This window comes from Ovis aries, chromosome 21, assembly GCF_016772045.2.
Source record: "Ovis aries strain OAR_USU_Benz2616 breed Rambouillet chromosome 21, ARS-UI_Ramb_v3.0, whole genome shotgun sequence".
NCBI classification, from domain to species: domain Eukaryota; kingdom Metazoa; phylum Chordata; class Mammalia; order Artiodactyla; family Bovidae; genus Ovis; species Ovis aries.
Genome location: NC_056074.1, coordinates 32,376,785 through 32,395,986, shown reverse-complemented (window position 1 = coordinate 32,395,986; position 19,202 = coordinate 32,376,785). Strand labels below are relative to the sequence as shown.

At 47.8% G+C, this 19,202-nt stretch overlaps 1 protein-coding gene across 6 annotated transcripts in view; it reads left to right on the top strand.

The window, feature by feature from the left end:
- Window positions 1-19,202, top strand: part of NTM (neurotrimin) — a 964,897-nt gene that overhangs the window by 524,067 nt on the left and 421,628 nt on the right. For 4 of the 6 annotated variants that reach the window (XM_027959855.3, XM_027959853.3, XM_027959852.3 and 1 more), the window contains exon 2: window positions 15,770-15,854. In XM_027959855.3, coding sequence (XP_027815656.1) covers window positions 15,770-15,854 — 85 coding nt within the window. Of the gene's footprint in view, window positions 1-13,982; window positions 14,259-15,769; window positions 15,855-15,952; window positions 16,654-19,202 lie in introns of those variants that run through there. The other 2 variants (XM_027959856.3, XM_027959857.3) reach the window with 2 other exon arrangements.

Genomic DNA, 19,202 nt, shown 5'->3' with positions numbered 1-19,202 from the left:
CAAGATAGTAAAGGTTAACAGGATTCTTGGCATTTGTGGCCTGTCAATTTCCATGTAATTACGCTCAATTCCCAGAATTCTGAGTCAGTTGTACCTGTTAATGCTTAAAGATGATATCCTTGGAAAATAATTTATAAGATCGTTTTTCACAATTTCTAAGTTCAAACCAAGCACGATGGCTAATGGATGATTATTAATGCCCTTCTTGGGTGGAGAGTGGTAGGAGGTCATAACGTGGATATGGGATTAGAGTGGATTTTTTTTATGACAGCGTGATAAGCTGGCTTTCCCAAGAGCAAAATGAGTGCCCTGAAAATATTTATATAACCTGATATGCAAATGTGTCCTATTTTGGTTTGATAAATAACAAGAACTTGGGAAGGGTGCCCCAGCTCCCTAGAACTTACTGCCTCTTGGAAGAAAGTAAAAGGTCAGAGAGATGCCTGTGTATGGAGCAGTACAACCACCTGGCCTCATGAACAGATACTGAGATGCTAGATTCTAGATGTTCTTACATGTTTATTCATTCAGCCATCCTTCTTACACTCTCATATGATTTCATCTATGTTACCCTGTTCTGTGCTAAAAATAGAGTGATTATAAATAAGACACTGTCCCTTCCTTTTTCTGTTCCCCTGTCCTTTTGCACTTGCTCTTTGTAATGTGCATTACACTTGTGATTCATTGATTATTAGTACAGTTACTTCTAGTGTTTGTCGGTAGCCCTGGGGTCTGGGCAGAGGTTATGACCATCCCTGTTGTATCATATCATCGGGCCTGGTACTCACCTGTTGAATCAGTGTGAAAAGACTGTACTCATTGCCCCTGTGGATCAGAAACAAGCTTTCCAGCTAACTTCCTTGAAAGTAACTTCTCTCTATTTGGGAGAAACTTTCCTAGAGTGCTTCTTGTCTTGGGTTTGCCCTGTCCTTGAAATTCTGGGGCCCTGTGCCTGTGATTCAGCTGTGTCTTCAGGAAATGAAAGTGCCTGATAGAGATTCTCAAATGAAGTTATAGTTGGAAATCTTCTGGTGAAGCAAATTATTTGGAGAGTAAGCTCAGCACACAGGTCTGTGTGTTACCTATTGTTTTGGACTACGGCTGTCATAGTGCTCTTTCCCAAGAGGGAAAAACAAAGAATGATATGAGAAACCAACTGCCCTTCATCATCCCTTGGAAATTAGGCTGACACAGGGAAGCAACAAGGTGGAGGAGAAAGACCAGGGGACCAGGAGTCTGAAGACACATGCTGTGATCCACATCTTCTGGATACTAGAAGTTGAGCTGGATCAGAAAGAGGGAGTCAGGAGAGGTGAGCAAGTGGCCCAAGTCCTTGGGAGTTGATGTTCAAGGAGACAGTGGTTCAGGGTGGAGCAGGTCTCCCATAGTTAAGAGTGGAAATCAGGAATTGGACGTGAAGGAAATAGCCAAATAACAGAAGGTAAGAACTGAAGGTGGTCCATCTAATTCTCCCTGAAGGGTGAAGGGGGCTTTCCCCCTGCTTGGGGGGTCACCGTTCACACAAATTACACACACCTTTTCTTGCAGCATTTCAAAACTGTTCTTCCTAAGTGTATACAACTGTTGTAGAATGGGTTGCCATAAGGTGTGCAGGGAGAAAGATGATCATATTTCCATTATGCCCAGCAACGTGGACAACAAAATTATTGTGACATTACAAAGGTCACCCCAGGTCATACCAATTCAGATGTCCTCCTTGCCCATTTTGGACAGTGGCCATTTGCATGGGAATCATACTTCAAAGGTCAGAGATATACGTCAGACACCCCTAACCTAATAAACCAGAGTGGGTCTGTCACCCATTAATTTATCCAAACTTCCCTTTATCCTATTTAGATATTATTTTCTGCCCGTTTAACCTTTTATACAGACAGGCTTGTTTTTATCCTTAAACTACCATCTTTCAATTTCTTGGAATTGTTATTTCTAGCTAGAGATTGGTCATTAAGTGTGTGTATGGCCTGTTCGTACACTTCATGAATACCAAATATTCATCTTCTTAACATTCCGTCACTTGGAAGTCCCTGCCCTGCCAGAAAATAATTTTAATTTTGAGTTTCCCCCAGCTATACTTAAAGTCAATAAATATTTATCAAAAACCTAGTGTGTGCCAGACATCAAGGATATAAGAGGATAAGGATTTAAACTGTTACGAGTGTTACAAATGTTAGAAGGTGCCAGTGCACTGAGCGTTTACCTGACTGAGTGAAATAGGTGTGGTCTTTATGAGGGAGTAGGAATGTAGAAGGATGAACAGAATTTAGCCTGAAAAACGGGGGGACAGTATCGGTGACAGGAAGTCAGCATGTGCAAAGGCCCCACGTTGAGAAAGAGAAGCCTTTGAGGGATGAAAATAGTCATCAATTAAAATAAACAGTGGCATGGCTCAATAAAGGGAGAGGTACCAGGAGAAAAAAGTGAAAGCAAACGAGGCCGCATCGTGAAGGCTCAGAAACCACAGAAAGCATTCGGGGCTTTATTCAAATTACTGCGTGGAGCCACTAAAGGCTGAAGTGGGAGAGCGGAGACGTGGTCAGGCTTTCAGGAAAACTTGATTTGAAAGCGGAGCTTGAAATAGATCTGGTAAGAGCTGACGGAAGACATCCCTGGAGGAGGGAGTCTCATTATTCCAAGGAAGGAAATAAGAAGAAAATAAGATGGCTCAGGCAGGTGAGTGGGGCTTTGGAAAGGACTGGACACTGAAGGTGAAGAACCCGTGACAGAAAGGACTTGCACAAACACATGGGAGTGAGCAGTGGTAAGAGCAGGGGAAATTAAGAGTGGGTCCTGACTCCTCACCAAGAGGCTGGGCACATGAAGTTCCTGGATGCTTTGTGAGGTGTAACAATAGGTACTGTGAGTGATATTTGAAGAATTTAGACACAGCGATTTTGAGTAAATAAAACGCTTCTCTGTTTCTGTTTCCAATATTTTTCCAAGAGCTTTCATAAAATGTTACTCCCAACATTTCTTTTTTGGCAAAAAATCCTGATACTTGTTCACAATATACTATCATATTGCAAAAATGTGCTTCAAATCCCCTAACTCTGGAGCCATGGCTGTTTGCAGCATTGTTTTCCTGGTTGCCCACGTGGAGGCTGTACCACCCACCAGCTCCTTCTCTGGGTGCTATACATCTTACATCTCATTTAGCCCTGCATAGCAAGTATGTGGAGTAGAACATATTCCTATTTAACAAGAGGAGAAAACTGAGGCTCCGAGAGGGAAGAAAACTATCTGAAGTCAAGCTGGCCATGTGTGGAGCTTGGACTAAAAGTCAGAGCCATTAGCCTCACCATCCATGCTCCTCTATCCACTGCTCATCACCGCTCCTAGTCTACCACCCAGAGTCCAGGGTCAAAGAGCATCAAAGATCAAGGCATTTTCTATGATCTTTACTCAAATATGTGACACTGAATTTCACCCACTTCTCTGAACACTTGCATAACTTTGTGGATTATTTATAGCTCATTGTATCAACTGAAGGTCGACTTACTTAAGGGGACCTAATGTTTTTTGCAGACGTGGGACAGTTCTCTATGACTCCCCTTTGGCAGATTGTTGATAGAAATACTACATTTGGTTTGTCCCAGCAACTCTCCCTGGAGAATCTGGTACCAGCGCTTCTCCAGATAGAAACAAGTCAATCTGGTTCTTGATTTCCATCTTAGCTTTAAGCTCAATGCTCTACTTTTGAAAGAAAAAGATAGTATCCTCATTAACCACTTTCTCTCTAAGGCATCTTTGATCCTGACACCTTGTGGACATTCCCGTGAAAGCTTAGGTGAATTATTTGCTTGTGCTGTCCATGTTCCCATGTCTGCTTAAAACATTTTCCCTGCTCTCCCTCCCCAGGATCAGAGCTACCTGAACCACATCAAAGGCCCCTCTCCCAGGCCACTCCCAGGTAACTGACGGTCTCATTACCTGCAGCACCTCTTTTAGCTTTCTGGTATCCTAGATGAAGAAAGCGTACACAGGTTTCAGGGAAATTGTTCCTTTCTAGGAGGGAAGGCCCACATCAGCTCCCAGGTTGTGAGGATATGCGGTTATATCTGTCACTGCCATTGCTTTGTCTTAAAAGACCCTGAACTTCCAAAGGCAAGTGCACAATGAGAGATGGACACGAGGAAAGCCAGGGAGAGGCACACACATGCAGAAATGTGCTGCATTATTTTTTGAATTTATAAGGCTCAATAAGAAACCTGTATGCAGGCCAGGAAGCAGCAGTTACAACTGGACATGGACCAACAGACTGGCTCCAAATAGGAAAAGGAGTACGTCAAGGCTGTATATTGTTGCCCTGCTTATTTAACTTCTATGCAGAGTACATCATGAGAAACGCTGGACTGGAAGAAGCACAAGCTGGAGTCAAGATTGCCGGGAGAAATATCAATAACCTTAGATAGGCAGATGACACCACCCTTATGGCAGAAAGTGAAGAGGAACTAAAGAGCCTCTTGAAGAAAGTAAAAGAGGAGAGTGAAAAAGTTGGCTTAAAGCTCAACATTCAGAAAACTAAGATCATGGCATCTGGTCCATTCACTCCATGGGAAATAGATGGAGACACAGTGGAAACAGTGTCAGACTTTAATTTTGGGGGCTCCAAAATCACTGCAGATGGTGACTGCAGCCATGAAATTAAGCTTACTCCTTGGAAGAAAAGTTATGATCAACCTAGATAGTATATTCAAAAGCAGAGACATTACTTTGCCGACTAAGATCCGTTTAGTCAAGGCTATGGTTTTTTCCAGTGGTCATGTATGGATGTGAGAGTTGGACTGTGAAGAAGGCTGAGAGCCGAAGGATTGATGGTTTTGAACTGTGGTGTTGGAGAAGACTCCTGAGAGTCCCTTGGATGGCAAGGAGATTCAACCAGTCCATTCTAAAGGAGATCAACCCTGGGATTTCTTTGGAAGGAATGATGCTAAAGCTGAAACTCCAGTACTTTGGCCACCTCATGTGATGAGTTGACTCATTGGAAAGACTTTGATGCTGGGAGGGATTGAGGGCAGGAGAAGAAGAGGACGACAGAGGATGAGATGGCTGGATGGCATCACTGACTCGATGGATGCGAGTCTGAGTGAACTCAGGGAGTTGTTGATGGACAGGGAGGCCTGGCGTGCTGCGATTCATGGGGTCGCAAAGAGTTGGACACGATTGAGTGACAGAATTGAACTGAACTGAAAGATGCTTTATTCTTTAAATAAAACGGAGGATTTGTTTTCCAACTGAAGACATTGTGAGGATCTCTAGTCTAACCTGATGATGATTGAAGTAAGGGAGCAAAAAGGAAATGGATGGTTTGTGCTTTAGTTAGAAATACAAAGAAACATGGGTTTTCTAAGCAGCATACATGCAAAGCCTTTCACGAGCGAACAGTTGAGAATACATTTAGTCCTCTTAAAAATGTGTAACATGCCTTCTTACCTGCCCACCTGCCCTCAGCTCTGCCCTGTATTCCTCCTCCCTAAATCCATCTCACACCACATCCCTCTCTCCATCACTAGGCCTCTCCAGGCCCTACAAGGCAGACAGTGAGCCTTCATACGTCTAACTCAGGGACCTACACCCTCAGAAACTTCAGGGTGAGATAATTTAGTCTCAACCAGCTCCCACTTCTTGAGGAAAGTTAACTTAGCTTCAACACTAACCCATCTGATGAGGTGTTTATCTTTAATCCACATTTCACTAATAAACTGAAAGCAATGAGCATGTGTGCGTGTGTGAAATGCTGCGAATGTGTTAAAATGATAGCAAAATAGCATTCCAGAGGTTTTGCTGTGACAACATTTATAATAAAAAATATTGATTGATTTCAGGGATAGCAAAGATCAGTCGTACCCAATTACACTCTCACTGCCCCTTCTAAAACTGTGTGACTCAGGGATTATTTCACAGCTCTTGGTCTTTTGTATACAACTGCCATTATAAAATGTTCTTTATGACACATTCAATAATACACACACACACACACACACACACACACACACATACATGCTGTGTTCACTCGTTCGGTCATATCTGACTCTCCAACTCCCCACCAGGCACCTCTGTCCCTAGGATTCCCCAGGCAAGAATACTGGAGTGGGTTGCCATGCCCTCCTCCCAACTCAAGGATCAAACCAAGGTCTCCCACATTGTAGGCGGATTCTTTACTGTCTGAGCCACTAGTATATATACACACATACATTCACACATACAGAAATTGCTATGTATCTTACCTAAATGGCCTCTCTTAACAAACTCAAGGAAACACTGAGACAAAACCATGGCAGAATGAGCGTAAAATATGAAACATAAAAGGAAAAAGTCACCAGCAGAAAGGAAAGAGAGAAATTCAAAATGAAAAGACGACAGTGGAGAGAAGCAGATGCGGAGATAAGAGCACACAATGAAGCCCTTACTGAAGAGATGGGGAAAATGGGCCCCTGAAAGCCCAAAGACACAGAGCATAAAACTTACTGGTCCAGTTGACCTCTAAAGCCCTTCCAAGCATGATATTGTAATCTTCCAGTCTTAGAAGGAGGCTGAACTCTCCTCTTTATGGCTGGATGCCTAGCACACACTATGATCCAGACAGCCATGTCCCAGCTAGGCTGTAGGGGGAGAGTCCCAAACGGGCAATTAATTTAGATTTAATAGGACAGTTACTGTAAGTTTAAATAAATGCCAGTTAAATATTAACAACCTATTTATTGAAGATTAACATTGCTGGTTGCATTGTGGGATTTTCTTTTCCTTAAAGAAACCCTTTATCGGAAGACTTTTAATCATCCTGGCTCTTCCATTGCCTGCCTTAGATCCAGTGCAGCTCCTTTGCACCACCGTTTTCTGAGTTTTGAAATGGACACCTTGGTGAGTAGGAACAATGGAAGGACAGGGTGAGGAGGGCAATTTCTCAAGAGTAGGAACCGATGAGCAAATAGGAAGGATAAATTGATTTCGAGAAGAGTGTTGAAAAGCAATAAAACCAAAGACTGAGATTTGGAAGGGGACTGTGCATGCTAAGTTGTATTAGTCGTGTTTGATACTGTGACCCTGTGGACGGTAGCCTGCCAGGCTCCTCTGTCCATGGGATACTCCAGGCAAGAATGTTGGAGTGGGTTGTCATGCCCTTCTCCAGGGCGTCTTCCCAACACAGGGACTGAACCCCCATCTCTTATGTCTCCTGCATTGGCAGGTGGGTTCTTTACCATCTGAGCCACATGGGAAGCAGGAAGGGGACTATGAGGTTGTTTAATCCCAACTCCTCACTTATAGGGAAACTAGAAGTGATTTGGGCAACTCCATACAGCCTGTAAGTGACAGACTGGGGTCGGGGGTGGTGGTGGCACGAATGCTTTACACTTGACCCCAGCCTTCTATGAGCTATCACCCTACTGGTGCTGTTCAGTAGCTAAGTTGCGTCCTACTCTTTGCAAGCCCATGGATGCAGCATGCCAGGCTTCCCTCTCTTTCACTGTCTCTCTGAATTTGCTTAAACTCATGCCCATTGAGTCGATGATACCATCCATTATCTTACTGTAGAACAGTGCTTTGAGCTTTCAAAAGGCATTAGCCCATTTGAATGCATTGGTTGGCACTAGGTCTTCTCAAAGACCTACATTTCATGGAGATGTTGGTTTTTCTGAAAACAAAGAAGCTAAAAAACAAACAGACAAACAAACAAACAAGGGACTTGTTTAATGTTGGCCAGAGTTAAGACTTGGATCCAGATACAAAATGATGTTTACAAAATGCCATGCCCGGTAAGAAGTACAATTGAACCCATATGTTACTGAGCAAATTCTTGTCTCGTGACAGATTCTGTCTTCTACAGTTGCTCCTGGCTGGGGAGAAAATGCAAAAAATGCAGAGAGAAGGTTAAAGAGAGACTTGAAGGTAACTGATTAGGGAGAAAGGCATCAGGGCATGGCTAGGCAAGCCAAGTTGCTCTAAGGGTACATTTGGGGTTGAAGCTCCAACTTTGGGGTTGGCCGGTTACTGTCCAAAGGCTCTTTCTCTGAGAGAGCTGCTACTGACCCTGGTTGGGCTGCATCATGTAAACCCTGGAACTGGAGTCTGTGTGTGTGTGCAGGCAGGTGAGTGCAGGTCACCCTTGCTCACTTCCATGAGGCTGTGAGGCACTGGGGTGCTCAGCGGTGGGAAGTGGGAGCAATGAGGCCCATGCTACATGGTATTAACAGTATCCGTTGACTAGTGTAAATCTAGACCCTAGAGTGGGTAGGGGGCTTTGGGCTCCATTGCCAGGCCCACAGGAGCAAAGAGGGGCCCAGGCTGCATGCAGGAGAAGGCAATGGCACCCCACTCCAGTACTCTCGCTTGGAAAATCCCATGGACAGAGAAGCCTGGTAAGCTACAGTCCATGGGGTCGCGAACAGTCGGACACGACTGAGCGATTTCACTTTCACTTTTCACTTTCATATATTGGAGAAGGAAATGGCAACCCACTCCAGTGTTCTTGCCTGGAGAATCCCAGGGACAGGGGAGCCTGGTGGGCTGCCGTCTATGGGGTCGCACAGAGTTGGATACGACTGAAGTGACTTAGCAACAGTAAGCTGCGTGCAAGTGGTCAGAGGCGCTACTCATTTGCTGCTTGGAGGAGGTGTCTCGTCTTTTTCTCAGGTGGTTTCCTTTCCTGGTATATGTGGGAGCCTTAACAGAGAAAGGTACCCAGGCTGCCATACAGAGAAGCAGCCCTGTCCTCTTTCTCAAGCTTCAGGCTGCTTCCCATGGGCCCAGATCCTGTGTGCTTCTCAAGACCTTGGGGTGGGAACAGGAGGGTCACCCATTTCCTGCCTTGGTTTGAAGCTCAGCGACTGCCCTTTCTGACCACATCTCAGCATGAAGTTTCTGCCCTGCTCCGGGGACGACACCCTCAGGATGTGCCCAGGGACGGTTCCCAACACTGAAATGGCGGCTCCTGGGTTCTCAGGATGAATATCCCACCGAGGCCCCTCTGAAGGAGGGGAGCACACGCGTGGCCCCCTTTTGGTCCCTGCACGGGAGGCCTGCAGCTGCCAGGCCCTCTGCTAACCCCTGTCCATCAGACCCTCATAACATCCTCACACCACTCCTTCATGCTAGGTACCATTTTGAGCACTATTTTGCAAACGGGGTTATTCCCGCAAGGTCACACAGTTAGCGATGGAGACGATGTTTGACTTCTGGTCTGTCTGAGTCCAAAACCGCTGGTCACTCTTAATCGATAAATATGTATTGAGTGAATCAATGAATGCAGGAACACAGGACGAAGAAGCAGTTAGGGCTTTCGAATCAGACAGAGCACTTCAGACGTCCCCACCCTCAGTCTAAGGGAGCACAGTCTGAATATAAAAGGCAACTTCGGCCCAACCTCCTTCCCGTCTCTGGTTGTGCACATTCTGGCGAGCCTATAACTAGATTCCGGCCCACGCCACCTGCACACTCAGCTCCTTCTCACTATGAAGTCCCAATTTCATCTCCCAATCTTCCCGATTCTGAGAGAACCTTCTGGCATGCGTGCTCTTCTGCTTCCCCACGGTGCTTATCGCCATCGTGCCTACTGTCTTGTGAAGTTGTTACTTTCATATCTGTCTCCCCTGCTGGACAGTGTCCTTAATGAGGGTTATAGACACAGGATGGTTTTGTTTTTGTCTCTCTCCCACAGCTGAAATCCACCACCTAGCGCATCGCTGGCATTTAGTGTGCACCAAAAACGCGGTTTGTCAAGTAGATGAATGTTTTCCCTACAATTTTAAAATCCTTGAGCGTACTCCACCACCTCCAACGCCACTTTATTTTTGTTTTTCTAAAGATTTTTATTTTTTATTTTTTTTGCTGTGGACCGTTTATAAAGACTTTGTCAAACTTGTTACAATATTGTTTCTGTTTCAAGTTTTGATTTTCTGGCCATGAGTCCATGTGAGATCTTAGCTCCCCAACCCTGTGCACTGGAAGGGGGGGTCTTCATCACTGAACCACTAGGGAGACCCTAATGCCACTTCCAATGAAGCTTAGCTGGAAATCTGGACACATGAAATGGGATCGACTGTTCCTAACTAGGAGGCGCATCCCAACTCATTCTTGGCAATAAGACTGTTCTCAGGGGCTTCCGGGGATATAAACGCAAAAAGAACCATGCACAAACCTGAAAGCACTCAACTGTAGGCAAACTGAGGGCAGGGTGATGTCTTTCCTCTCTGTATCTCTAACTTTCTGCTCCGTAGGAAGAGCTCAAAGTCTACTTGGCTACCTTCAACATTTCCTGGCTACACTGAATTCAGTTGAATAATCAGACACTCAGAAGTATTGATACCGGGCAATAATAGTTAACACTTCTGTGGTTCTCTCTTGCACAGATGTAGCAGCCACGGGAAATATTTTATCATTTGGTTCTTAAGCAGTATCCTTACCTGCCAGGTACAGCCAGGAGAACAGGGCAGTGTCCAGCAGCCCTGAGTTCTAGTCTTGATTTACCAGTTGTTAACTTTATTCCCATGACAATGGGTCCTCTCTGCTGGGTTCACTCCCCACCTTCTTATGAAATGAGTGGGTTACACGTCTTTCAAGGTGCCCTCTGACCCTAGCATTCTGTCATTCTCTGACCCTAGGGTCTTAAGATGACCCTAAACGTAGAAAAGGAGAGATGGTTCCTCTCAGGACCCCTGACTCTAGGGCTGTTCCCCTCTGGGTATCTGGCGTTTGCTTTGACGCCACTTTGACTTTGCTCATTTGCCTGGCTCTTCTTGCCTTTTCTGTCTGCCTATTGCTCTGCTGACAACCTCTCCTCTTGATGTAGCTTACAAAGTTTCATGGCTCTCAAAGTCCACGAGCAGCCTCACCTTTGCCCTTGTTCTCTTCCTCCTCAGTTCTCTCCATTCATGACTGCTTTCTTTTCCTCCGATGCTTCTTTCCCTTCGTCAAGCTGTTCTTTGGCTCTTCCCTCTGAAATCCTCACACACCAGACTCTAGCCCGGATGAACAACGATTTTTTGATCCTCTGCAGGACAGAAGAGCATGCATTCTTCCCGAGCCCAGCCCTTCCCCACTCCCCTAGAGCCATCACTGATCCAGCTGGACCCCACCCCTCCTGATTAAACATCCTGATGTCCATTTGGCATCACCAACCATCCTGCAAGCAGCGTCTTCTTGCCTGAGCTCCTATTTGGAATCTCCACCAGGAGAGGGGGGCCTTTCGCCTTTTTAGAGAAGGCAGCAGCAGCACTGGCACATCTCAGGCGAGAGCTCTTCTTTCGGTCTCTCGTGTATATGGAGAATTCACGGCTCTTCAACCAACCCCAGCTTGCTGTAGGTAACACAGGGAAAAACAAAAACAGCGAATTTCCCTTCCATTGGCAAATGCTCCCTTCGCCATCCCTTCTTTAGGGTGGAGATGCTGCCACTGCTAGGAGTCTTCATCTCCTCCACGTTCTCACCTGCCTGCCAGCCCTCCAGTCCACACGGCAAGCTCCTCTGTGCCCCCTCCTTTGCAGTCCCAGGATTATTAAAGGGAATATGATTGTTTTCTTTCATTTAGTGTGTGTGAGTGTGTATGTGTGTGCCTGAGAGCTTGAAAGGTATTGTCCTATAGATATTTTTATAACCTGCAGCAATTACAGCTGTCAGCACAGAGACAAGCTGTGACAAGTTGATTTATGTGTACAGTATATGTGTATGCAGGAGGGAAGAGGGGGGTGCAGAGAGAGATGGGGTGGGGGGCATGGAGGGGAGAAGGTGGAGGTGGGCGCTCGTTAGGAATCATCTTTCCAGGAGGTAGAAAGGAAGTTGTTTCTATAAAGAACACAAATAATGAAATTGCTCTGACTGTCATTCCTTTTTCATTAACTTGGATATGCTGGGAAAAAAATAAAAAAAAATAAATCCAGCAGTTTTTATGAAGCAAGAGACAGGATATAAGATAAGCCACTAAGTGTTGGTTATATTTAGGGATTAGGAGATGAGACGGGAGCTGACATGTGATTTTGATCTTCATCTATTCAAACCGCTTCAATCACGAGTTTCAATAAAATGGATTCTGCCTTGTTAATTGTGCCAGCATCTCTGACCTCTCATCACTTTCTCAACTTCCATTTTTGAATGAAGTTTGGATCCCTGGGTCCACGAAGCAGCTATGAGGTTGCCAGTGGCTTTTCTTTGTCCACCCTGATCTCTGCTGGGTTTCCTTTGGCCAGGCCAGGAGGCTGCAGCTCACCACTGTCTCTTCCCCAGCCAGACACAAAGACGGTGTGTCTATCTCAGACCAAGTGCCTGCCGACTGGTATAAGCCGAACATCCTACAGAGCCTGTGAGAAGAGTTCTTTTTCTGCCTGGCTAGAATAATGAAGCAGTGGCAGGGAAAATATATTAATAAACCATCTTCCACCTTAAATGGATTTCTAAGTATTTTACCGTAGAGTTAATCATGTCTGTAGGCCCCTCGGGATGGCTGGTTGTTGTCATTACCCACATTCCGGGATGCAAAAACTAATGCTCATTTGTACCTACCTGGGAATTAGATGCAAGAGCCAGGATGAGAATTTATCATGAAAGGAGTCATGCCTGCCATTCTCAAGTCTGGAGGAAAATGACTCCAAACCCCAGAAAGAGTCCCTCTCTCTTCTCCACTGCTATGCGTGTTTCTACTTGAAGTGCTAAGACCTGTTTATCAAGAGGAATTGGAGGGGTGGTTACAGTGGTGGTGGATGGTCAGAGGTAACTCCTTAGCCCTACGGGAGAACCCCAAATTCAGCAGAACCCCAAATTCAATCATGATCTCTCACCTAACATCTGCTATCACATAACATTTGAGCTTGGGGAAATCATGCAATTTCCTATTTCCCTGAGATTTCCCACTGCAAATATCGAGACAAAATAGGGTCTAGCAAGAATGGACTGGTGCTGAAATTGGTTAATTCTCTTCTTCTTTCAAAAACATAAACAAAATCTCCTGCTCCCCATAGACATCGTTTTTGGTTTTCTTGAAAGCAAAGTCATCCTTTGTGGTCACAAGTTGACAATTGATTTTTCTTTTTTTGGTGTTCTGTATCAGATGGCCCCACCAGCTAAAAGTAGCGGATGGATTTCCCTGAGAATTTAATATTGGAAAAGTCCGCAGAGGAAACGAGGGGGAAATGGGCCTAATGATCTTCAGTGTGAGTTGCTCAACTTTACCTGGTGGTACACTTTCTGGGGGCTTCCCAGGTGACGCAGTGGATGAAGAATCCACCTGCAATGTAGGAGACCTGGGGTCCATCCCTGGGTTGGGAAGATCCCCTGGAGGAAGGCATGACCAACCCACTCCAGTATTCTAGCCTGGAGATCCTGTGGACAGAGGGGCCTGGATGGCTACAGTCCATGGGGTTGCAAAGAGTCAGACATGACTGAAGCGACTGAGCATGTGTGAACACACACTTTCTGATCACCTGTTAAAAGAGGAAGCCATACCTCCTCAGTCTTCGTTACTTTGCTTGCTTCCACATCTGCACACCCACCTCCTGCACGCCCACCTCCATCCCTTCCAACCCAGGGCAGTTGTGGGCACGGGGTACGAGGAGTGAAATGCTTGTGCATCATTCGCACACATGTGATCTACACGTACCTGGGATGACCGGTTGAAAGATACACGGACTTTATGGCACCAGGACCTTTATAGGACAGTGATTTAGTTGGAATAAATCAGTTTGTTTTTGGCGAAGGCTGGATGACTCTGGGAAGAACACTTTTTTGTTGTTATTGTTGCTTTTTAATAGTTGTTAAAAAAAAAAAAAAGCCTCCTGGTTGGATTTGGGAGAAAGTCCAGGGGAAATACAAAGCCACACTGCTTCTTCTCTTTCCCCAGGGAGAATCTGGGTCAGTGCAGGGAGCTCAGACAGGAGTCCCCAAGCAGAGAACCATGTTGGTGTTAGCATGCGGGGTGGGCTGTGTGCAGCTCGGGGCTCCCCCCTGGCTCAGCAGCCTGGCCCAGGAGGGAAGAAGCCACATTCCATCAGAGCTGAAGTGAGAGGAAGCATACAAAGGTGGGCACACAGCAGCCAGAGAGGAGAAGTGACAGGAACTGAGGCCAGTGCAGCTTTCCCCTGAGTTTCAAGAATTTGAAAAACCCACCTCTTAAAATGAAACCGGCTCTGCAAGAGTGTGAACCCCGGACACTTGGGAATCTTCGGTATCAGTAATGCCAGGGGCTCACACTCATTCATCTGAAATGAGCACTCTGCAGGGCCAGCATCTTTTCATGTCGACAGAACAAGAAGAATGTAAGTCAGTGTCGGAACTTGACCAACATTTTGATGTGGTTTTGCCAGATTCGCACGCTAAGAGGCTTCTGTGAATTTGCATTGGTTTTATATATGGAAGATCTCTATTTAGAATGATGTTCGAAGGAGCTTTTTTCTGGGGGGGGGGTGTTGGTGGGGTGGGCGTTGACTATTGAATAATAAATGGAATTATTCTAAAACATCCTCCCAACACTTTAAATTTACTCTAAACGCTAATGAATTAATCTGATAATTTTAAACGTGCACACGTGCATGCTTCGGGGTTTTCCTTTCCTAGTTAATTAGTTGGTGACCCTTATTAAGATGTCTTGGGCTTATTAAGACCGCGTGGTAACTTTGCCTTTCTTCTTAATTTGGAAATGACAGCTCCTGAAGGAGGGAAATGGTTAAATTCCTCGCCCGGGCTCGTGCACGGCCGCAGCGCGGCGCGGCGGGGGTTAAGGTGGGCGCCCGCGCCCCGCGCCCCGCGCCCGCCGCCCGCCGGGATGCGCGCGGTCCGCCCGCTCGCTCGGCGCCGGCACCGCGGAGAGCGGCGGTCAGTGATGGAGCTGCTGCCATGACAACCCCGGCGGTCGGGGCCCGCGCGCGTCGGGGCTGCTCCCGGGAGGCCGGCGGCGCGGAGGCCGGGGGCGGCCGCTGAGCGTGGCGTCCGCACGGCTCCGGGGCCGGCAGCGCCTCGCCTTGCCCAGCGAGCGAGCGAGCGAGCGAGGGGCCCCCGCCGCAGAGACCGCCCAGGCAAGACCGGCCGCATCGCGGCGGCTGCAGCGCGCATTTGGGCTCGGAGGAAGTTGACCGAGGCGGCTGCCGCAGCAACCCCCGTCCGGATCGCACGAAGCCCGGCGTAGCCTCTCTCTCCTGCTGGTTCACCCCTGCGCCTTCTGCGTGCTCCACTTTGAGGCTCAGCTATTGTTACAGACTGTTATCTGCTGGCCATCCTTCCTCCGAAACTTACAAAGAAAGTATTGGATCTGCCCTTGTTGGAACTGAGAAATTCAGATCATCTCTGGGTGGCCGGATCTAACCCACCCCCTGTCCCCTTCTAGTACCAAAGTGCTTACTCCTCTCCCAAGTGCCATGCCTGAACTGTTAACGCAAGGAAGGGGCTCCTGAGTCGTGCCCGCACCTTCGCACCTGTCTGGCGCTTCTCCTCTCTCGGCCACCTTCTCGGCCAAGCAGCACCGAGGCAGCCCCCTTTGGATGTCCTCCGTGGAAACCGCTTCTCCGAGGCTGGAGCGCTGAGGCTCGATTTGGGGAGGAACACCCTACTTGCAGGAGTCTGCGCGCTTTTTCTCCAGCCCGCGCCTCCGGGTCCCCGTGCTCGCTCCCCCACCCCACCCACTTCCTGTGCGCGCCTGGGGGGCGTGTGCCGAGCCGCCGCCGGAGTTCTGGGAAGTTGTGGCTGTCGAGGATGGGGGTCTGTGGGTCCCTGTTCCTGCCCTGGAAGTGCCTCGTGGTCGTGTCTCTCAGGCTGCTGTTCCTTGTACCCACAGGAGTGCCCGTGCGCAGCGGAGATGCCACCTTCCCCAAGGCGATGGACAACGTGACGGTCCGGCAGGGGGAGAGCGCCACCCTCAGGTAGGGAGCCGCCATCCCTCTCTGAATCGACAGTGATTTGTGGAGGGGATGTGGGGGGAGAGCGCTAGGGGTGCAGGTGTGCACTGTGGAGCTCCTGCAGGGAGGCTTCGCTGCTTCGCTGGGCTGCCCACTTAATGGCTGAGCTGGGTGTTCTGCCTGGGAAGGTAGTGGTCATGGGGAAACGTTCAGCGGTTCCAGAGATGAGTTGTTTCCCAAACCTGGCCTCCTTGGCTCAGGACTTTGTAAGCAGGAGGGGCGCTGGGCCAGGGGGTCTCTGATACGGAGGCCAGTGTCCTGAGAGCTGAGCGTCTGTTGCCTGAAGCTGGTGGCGTGGTGATTGGGGGCCTGGCTGGGGCTCAGCGTGAGCAGTCTTCTCTGAAGTTAATGAGTCCCAGAGGTCGGGTCTGGCTTCCTGTGAATGCCATCACTCTGCCCATGCCATGGGAAGTTGCCAGCCAGCTCCCATACTCTGGTCGAGCGGCTGTTTTGTCCTGAGTCTGACTGTGTCTGGGCTTTCCTGGGGCACCTTCGTGCCTCGAGCTGGTGACCAGAGGGACACGCTTTCTCTATCTGAACATGGCCCTGAGATCGAAGCCATGGAGATGAGTCTGACTTCCCCTTGGAAAATATCACTTGCTCTGTCAGTGGTACTGTCCTCCTCAGCAGTGTATGTAAAGCTCATCTACCCAACGGAAAGGGGGTTTCATTTTTGAGTCGGATCCTGATGGACTTCTGGGGTTCAGGCTGATAGGAGCTGGAGGAGGAAGAGAAGAAGAATCTTGGCTATGTTTTGTGTAAGGTAGGATGAGCCTGTCTCTCTTTCTACCCTGCCTCCTGAAATGCTAACTCCAATTTCTAGTGTCTACAAACCATATCACACACAGGAGGGCCACACAGAATATCAGTGGTTGTGAGTGGGGATCTTACGCTCTGGAATTTGATGAGAGTCCGCAGGAGGTAGAAGTTAAGAAGGTACGTGGAAAGAAAGATGTGCTTGCTTAAATAAAGTTTCCCAGACTGGGCCACCGCTGAGCTGACTGCATGGCAGTGTGGCAGTATTCCCATTCTCTGTTCATGAAGATTCTTGGAGAGACAACCTTGGTGCTGGTAGCCACGGTTTTACCCCTTCTGTGACTGTCCTTCTAAGGTTTATGGATGATGCATGAGGCAATACCCACGGGATAGAAAACGTTGAGGAAGGGGCATGGGTTATAGAGCTGACTTGTCAGGATGCTGCCGGAGGAGGGATGTGATTTAAGGGCCCGTCGAAGCCTGTAGGCACCCATGCTCCTTTGTCTCTGGCAAGCTAACACCCATGCCCCCAAGGATTGCTAGGTTTTCTTTGGTTCTGGGATCCACCTCTTCCAGGAAACCCTGAGTTAGGGATGATTTTGAGCAAAGGTTAAAGATTTGACTGTCTCATACCCGAAATAGCTGTGTGTCTGCTTTGTAAAGGATTTCATGGAGGCTTCAAATGTGTCCTGATCTCAGACTGTTTAGAAAGAAACAGAAAAACAAGGCTCTGAAGCAACAGAGTGAATGGCATGTAGTGTCCTCTGCATGTGCCCTTTGTCCCCCAACCTTTGGCTGCAAGATGTAGCCCCCAGGAGATAAGACGGAGACAGTCGTACCGGAGAACACTGTAGACACGAATGGAATGGTACCTTGAAGAAGGTGGAAGGTAGTCAGCTCTATAGACATTAGGAGATAAAGAAGCAAGACCAAGGGGTCTTGCAAACAGTCGCTCCCATAGTATAGGAACAGTGAGGGGATATAGGTGGGCCGGGGTGTGGTCTTTGGCAGGCAGCCCCCAGGCTCAGGAGAATCAGGACCCTGCCAGCATATGCTCCGCCCGGGGCCAGGCCTGGGTAGGAGCAGCTCCTCTTGAAAAATCGCATGACCGTGTACCTGCTGGCTTCTCTCTCTTTGTCTTCACTACCATGCCTCTTGCTGGCTTTCTCTGGGCCTCTCTCTCTGTCTCTCTCTGCTCTGATGTTTGCATTTTGACGTGTGTTTAGACTCACTGGTCTTGACTGGTTGTAGATGGAAGAAGTGGGATACCGTGGGGCTTCCACAGCCCAGCTCTGGCGCAGAGGCCCTCCTGGAGCACCCTCTGACATTTAGGCAGCCCCTGGGGCTGACTGTCTTCCCCTCAGGCAGCAGAGAGACCCTCCCAGTGGAGGGAGCCCTCCAGGGCAGGGGTTAGAGTAGCGGCGATCTGCCTGACACTAGCCCATTGGCCGCGGGCCTGAGTGGGGATGTGAGCTGGGCCGCACGGAAACGGGGGTGCTCGAGTCTCTGTAGGACGGGCGTGGTCCTCTGCAGGCCCTCCCTCACTGGACGAGGAAGGGCTGCCATGGTGGGGTGCACTTCCGTGGAGGGGAAGCCCTTAAGCACTCAAACATGGGCTTGGCCTCTTGTGATTCTTTGTGCAGAGAAGCAAGTAAGAAATCTCAGAATGTATTTTGTTTGCGCAGAAATCACGAAATTTGCACATAACCTGATTCCAGGTTGCAACTCTGTAGTGGTTCAGGGCTCTGGGTTATTTCCCTTTGGGTTTTTTGTGTGTATGTTGGTCTCTTCTCTCTTTTGTCCTCCCTCCTCTTCCCTCCTTCTTTCTTTCCTCCCTTCCTTATTTCTTAATTCAATATGTCACCAAGCTACCCACCCCAGGTCAGGGCTCACCCTGACTACCCCAGCTCTGCCAGGGGAGCCATCCTCCCCAAGTCACCATGGGTGACCATGAGGTTCATGCTTGTAATTTTCTCCTCAACCAGCAGAGGACTTTTTGCTCTAATTTCATTTTATTCTGCTTTGTTCTCACCAGTTTCGTTTTTTTTGAGGATCTTTTGCAGTCCCCAAAGAATGCATGCTTCAGCAGCAGATTCTAATGTGAGGGAACTTTTTAGGAGGTTTTATTTCCTCCAATTAGCTCTAATGATCCTTGTGGAAGAACCAGAAACCCTTTCACCTAGTATGGCATCCACAGTCTGAATAGAATTACAGACGATTTGCAGTCTCCCACTCCTTCTGCCCTTCTGCCAATAGTCTGTATGCATATTTTTACAAAAGAGTGAGGTTTCATACAATAGACTGTGCAATAATAATTATAATATGAACCTAAATTTCTTGGGTGCTCACTATGTCCTAAAGGAATATTCTAAGTGTTTTATACACTATCTCACCTATCACCAAACTCATAACATAAACATTTAACCCTAATGCCACCCCTCTGATTGTAGGTGCCATGATCAGCCCCATTTTACAGATGCTAAAACTGAGGCTTGGAGAGTTTATATCATTTGATTAAGGCTGCACAGCTAGGAGCTTTGGAAGCCAGATTATGCG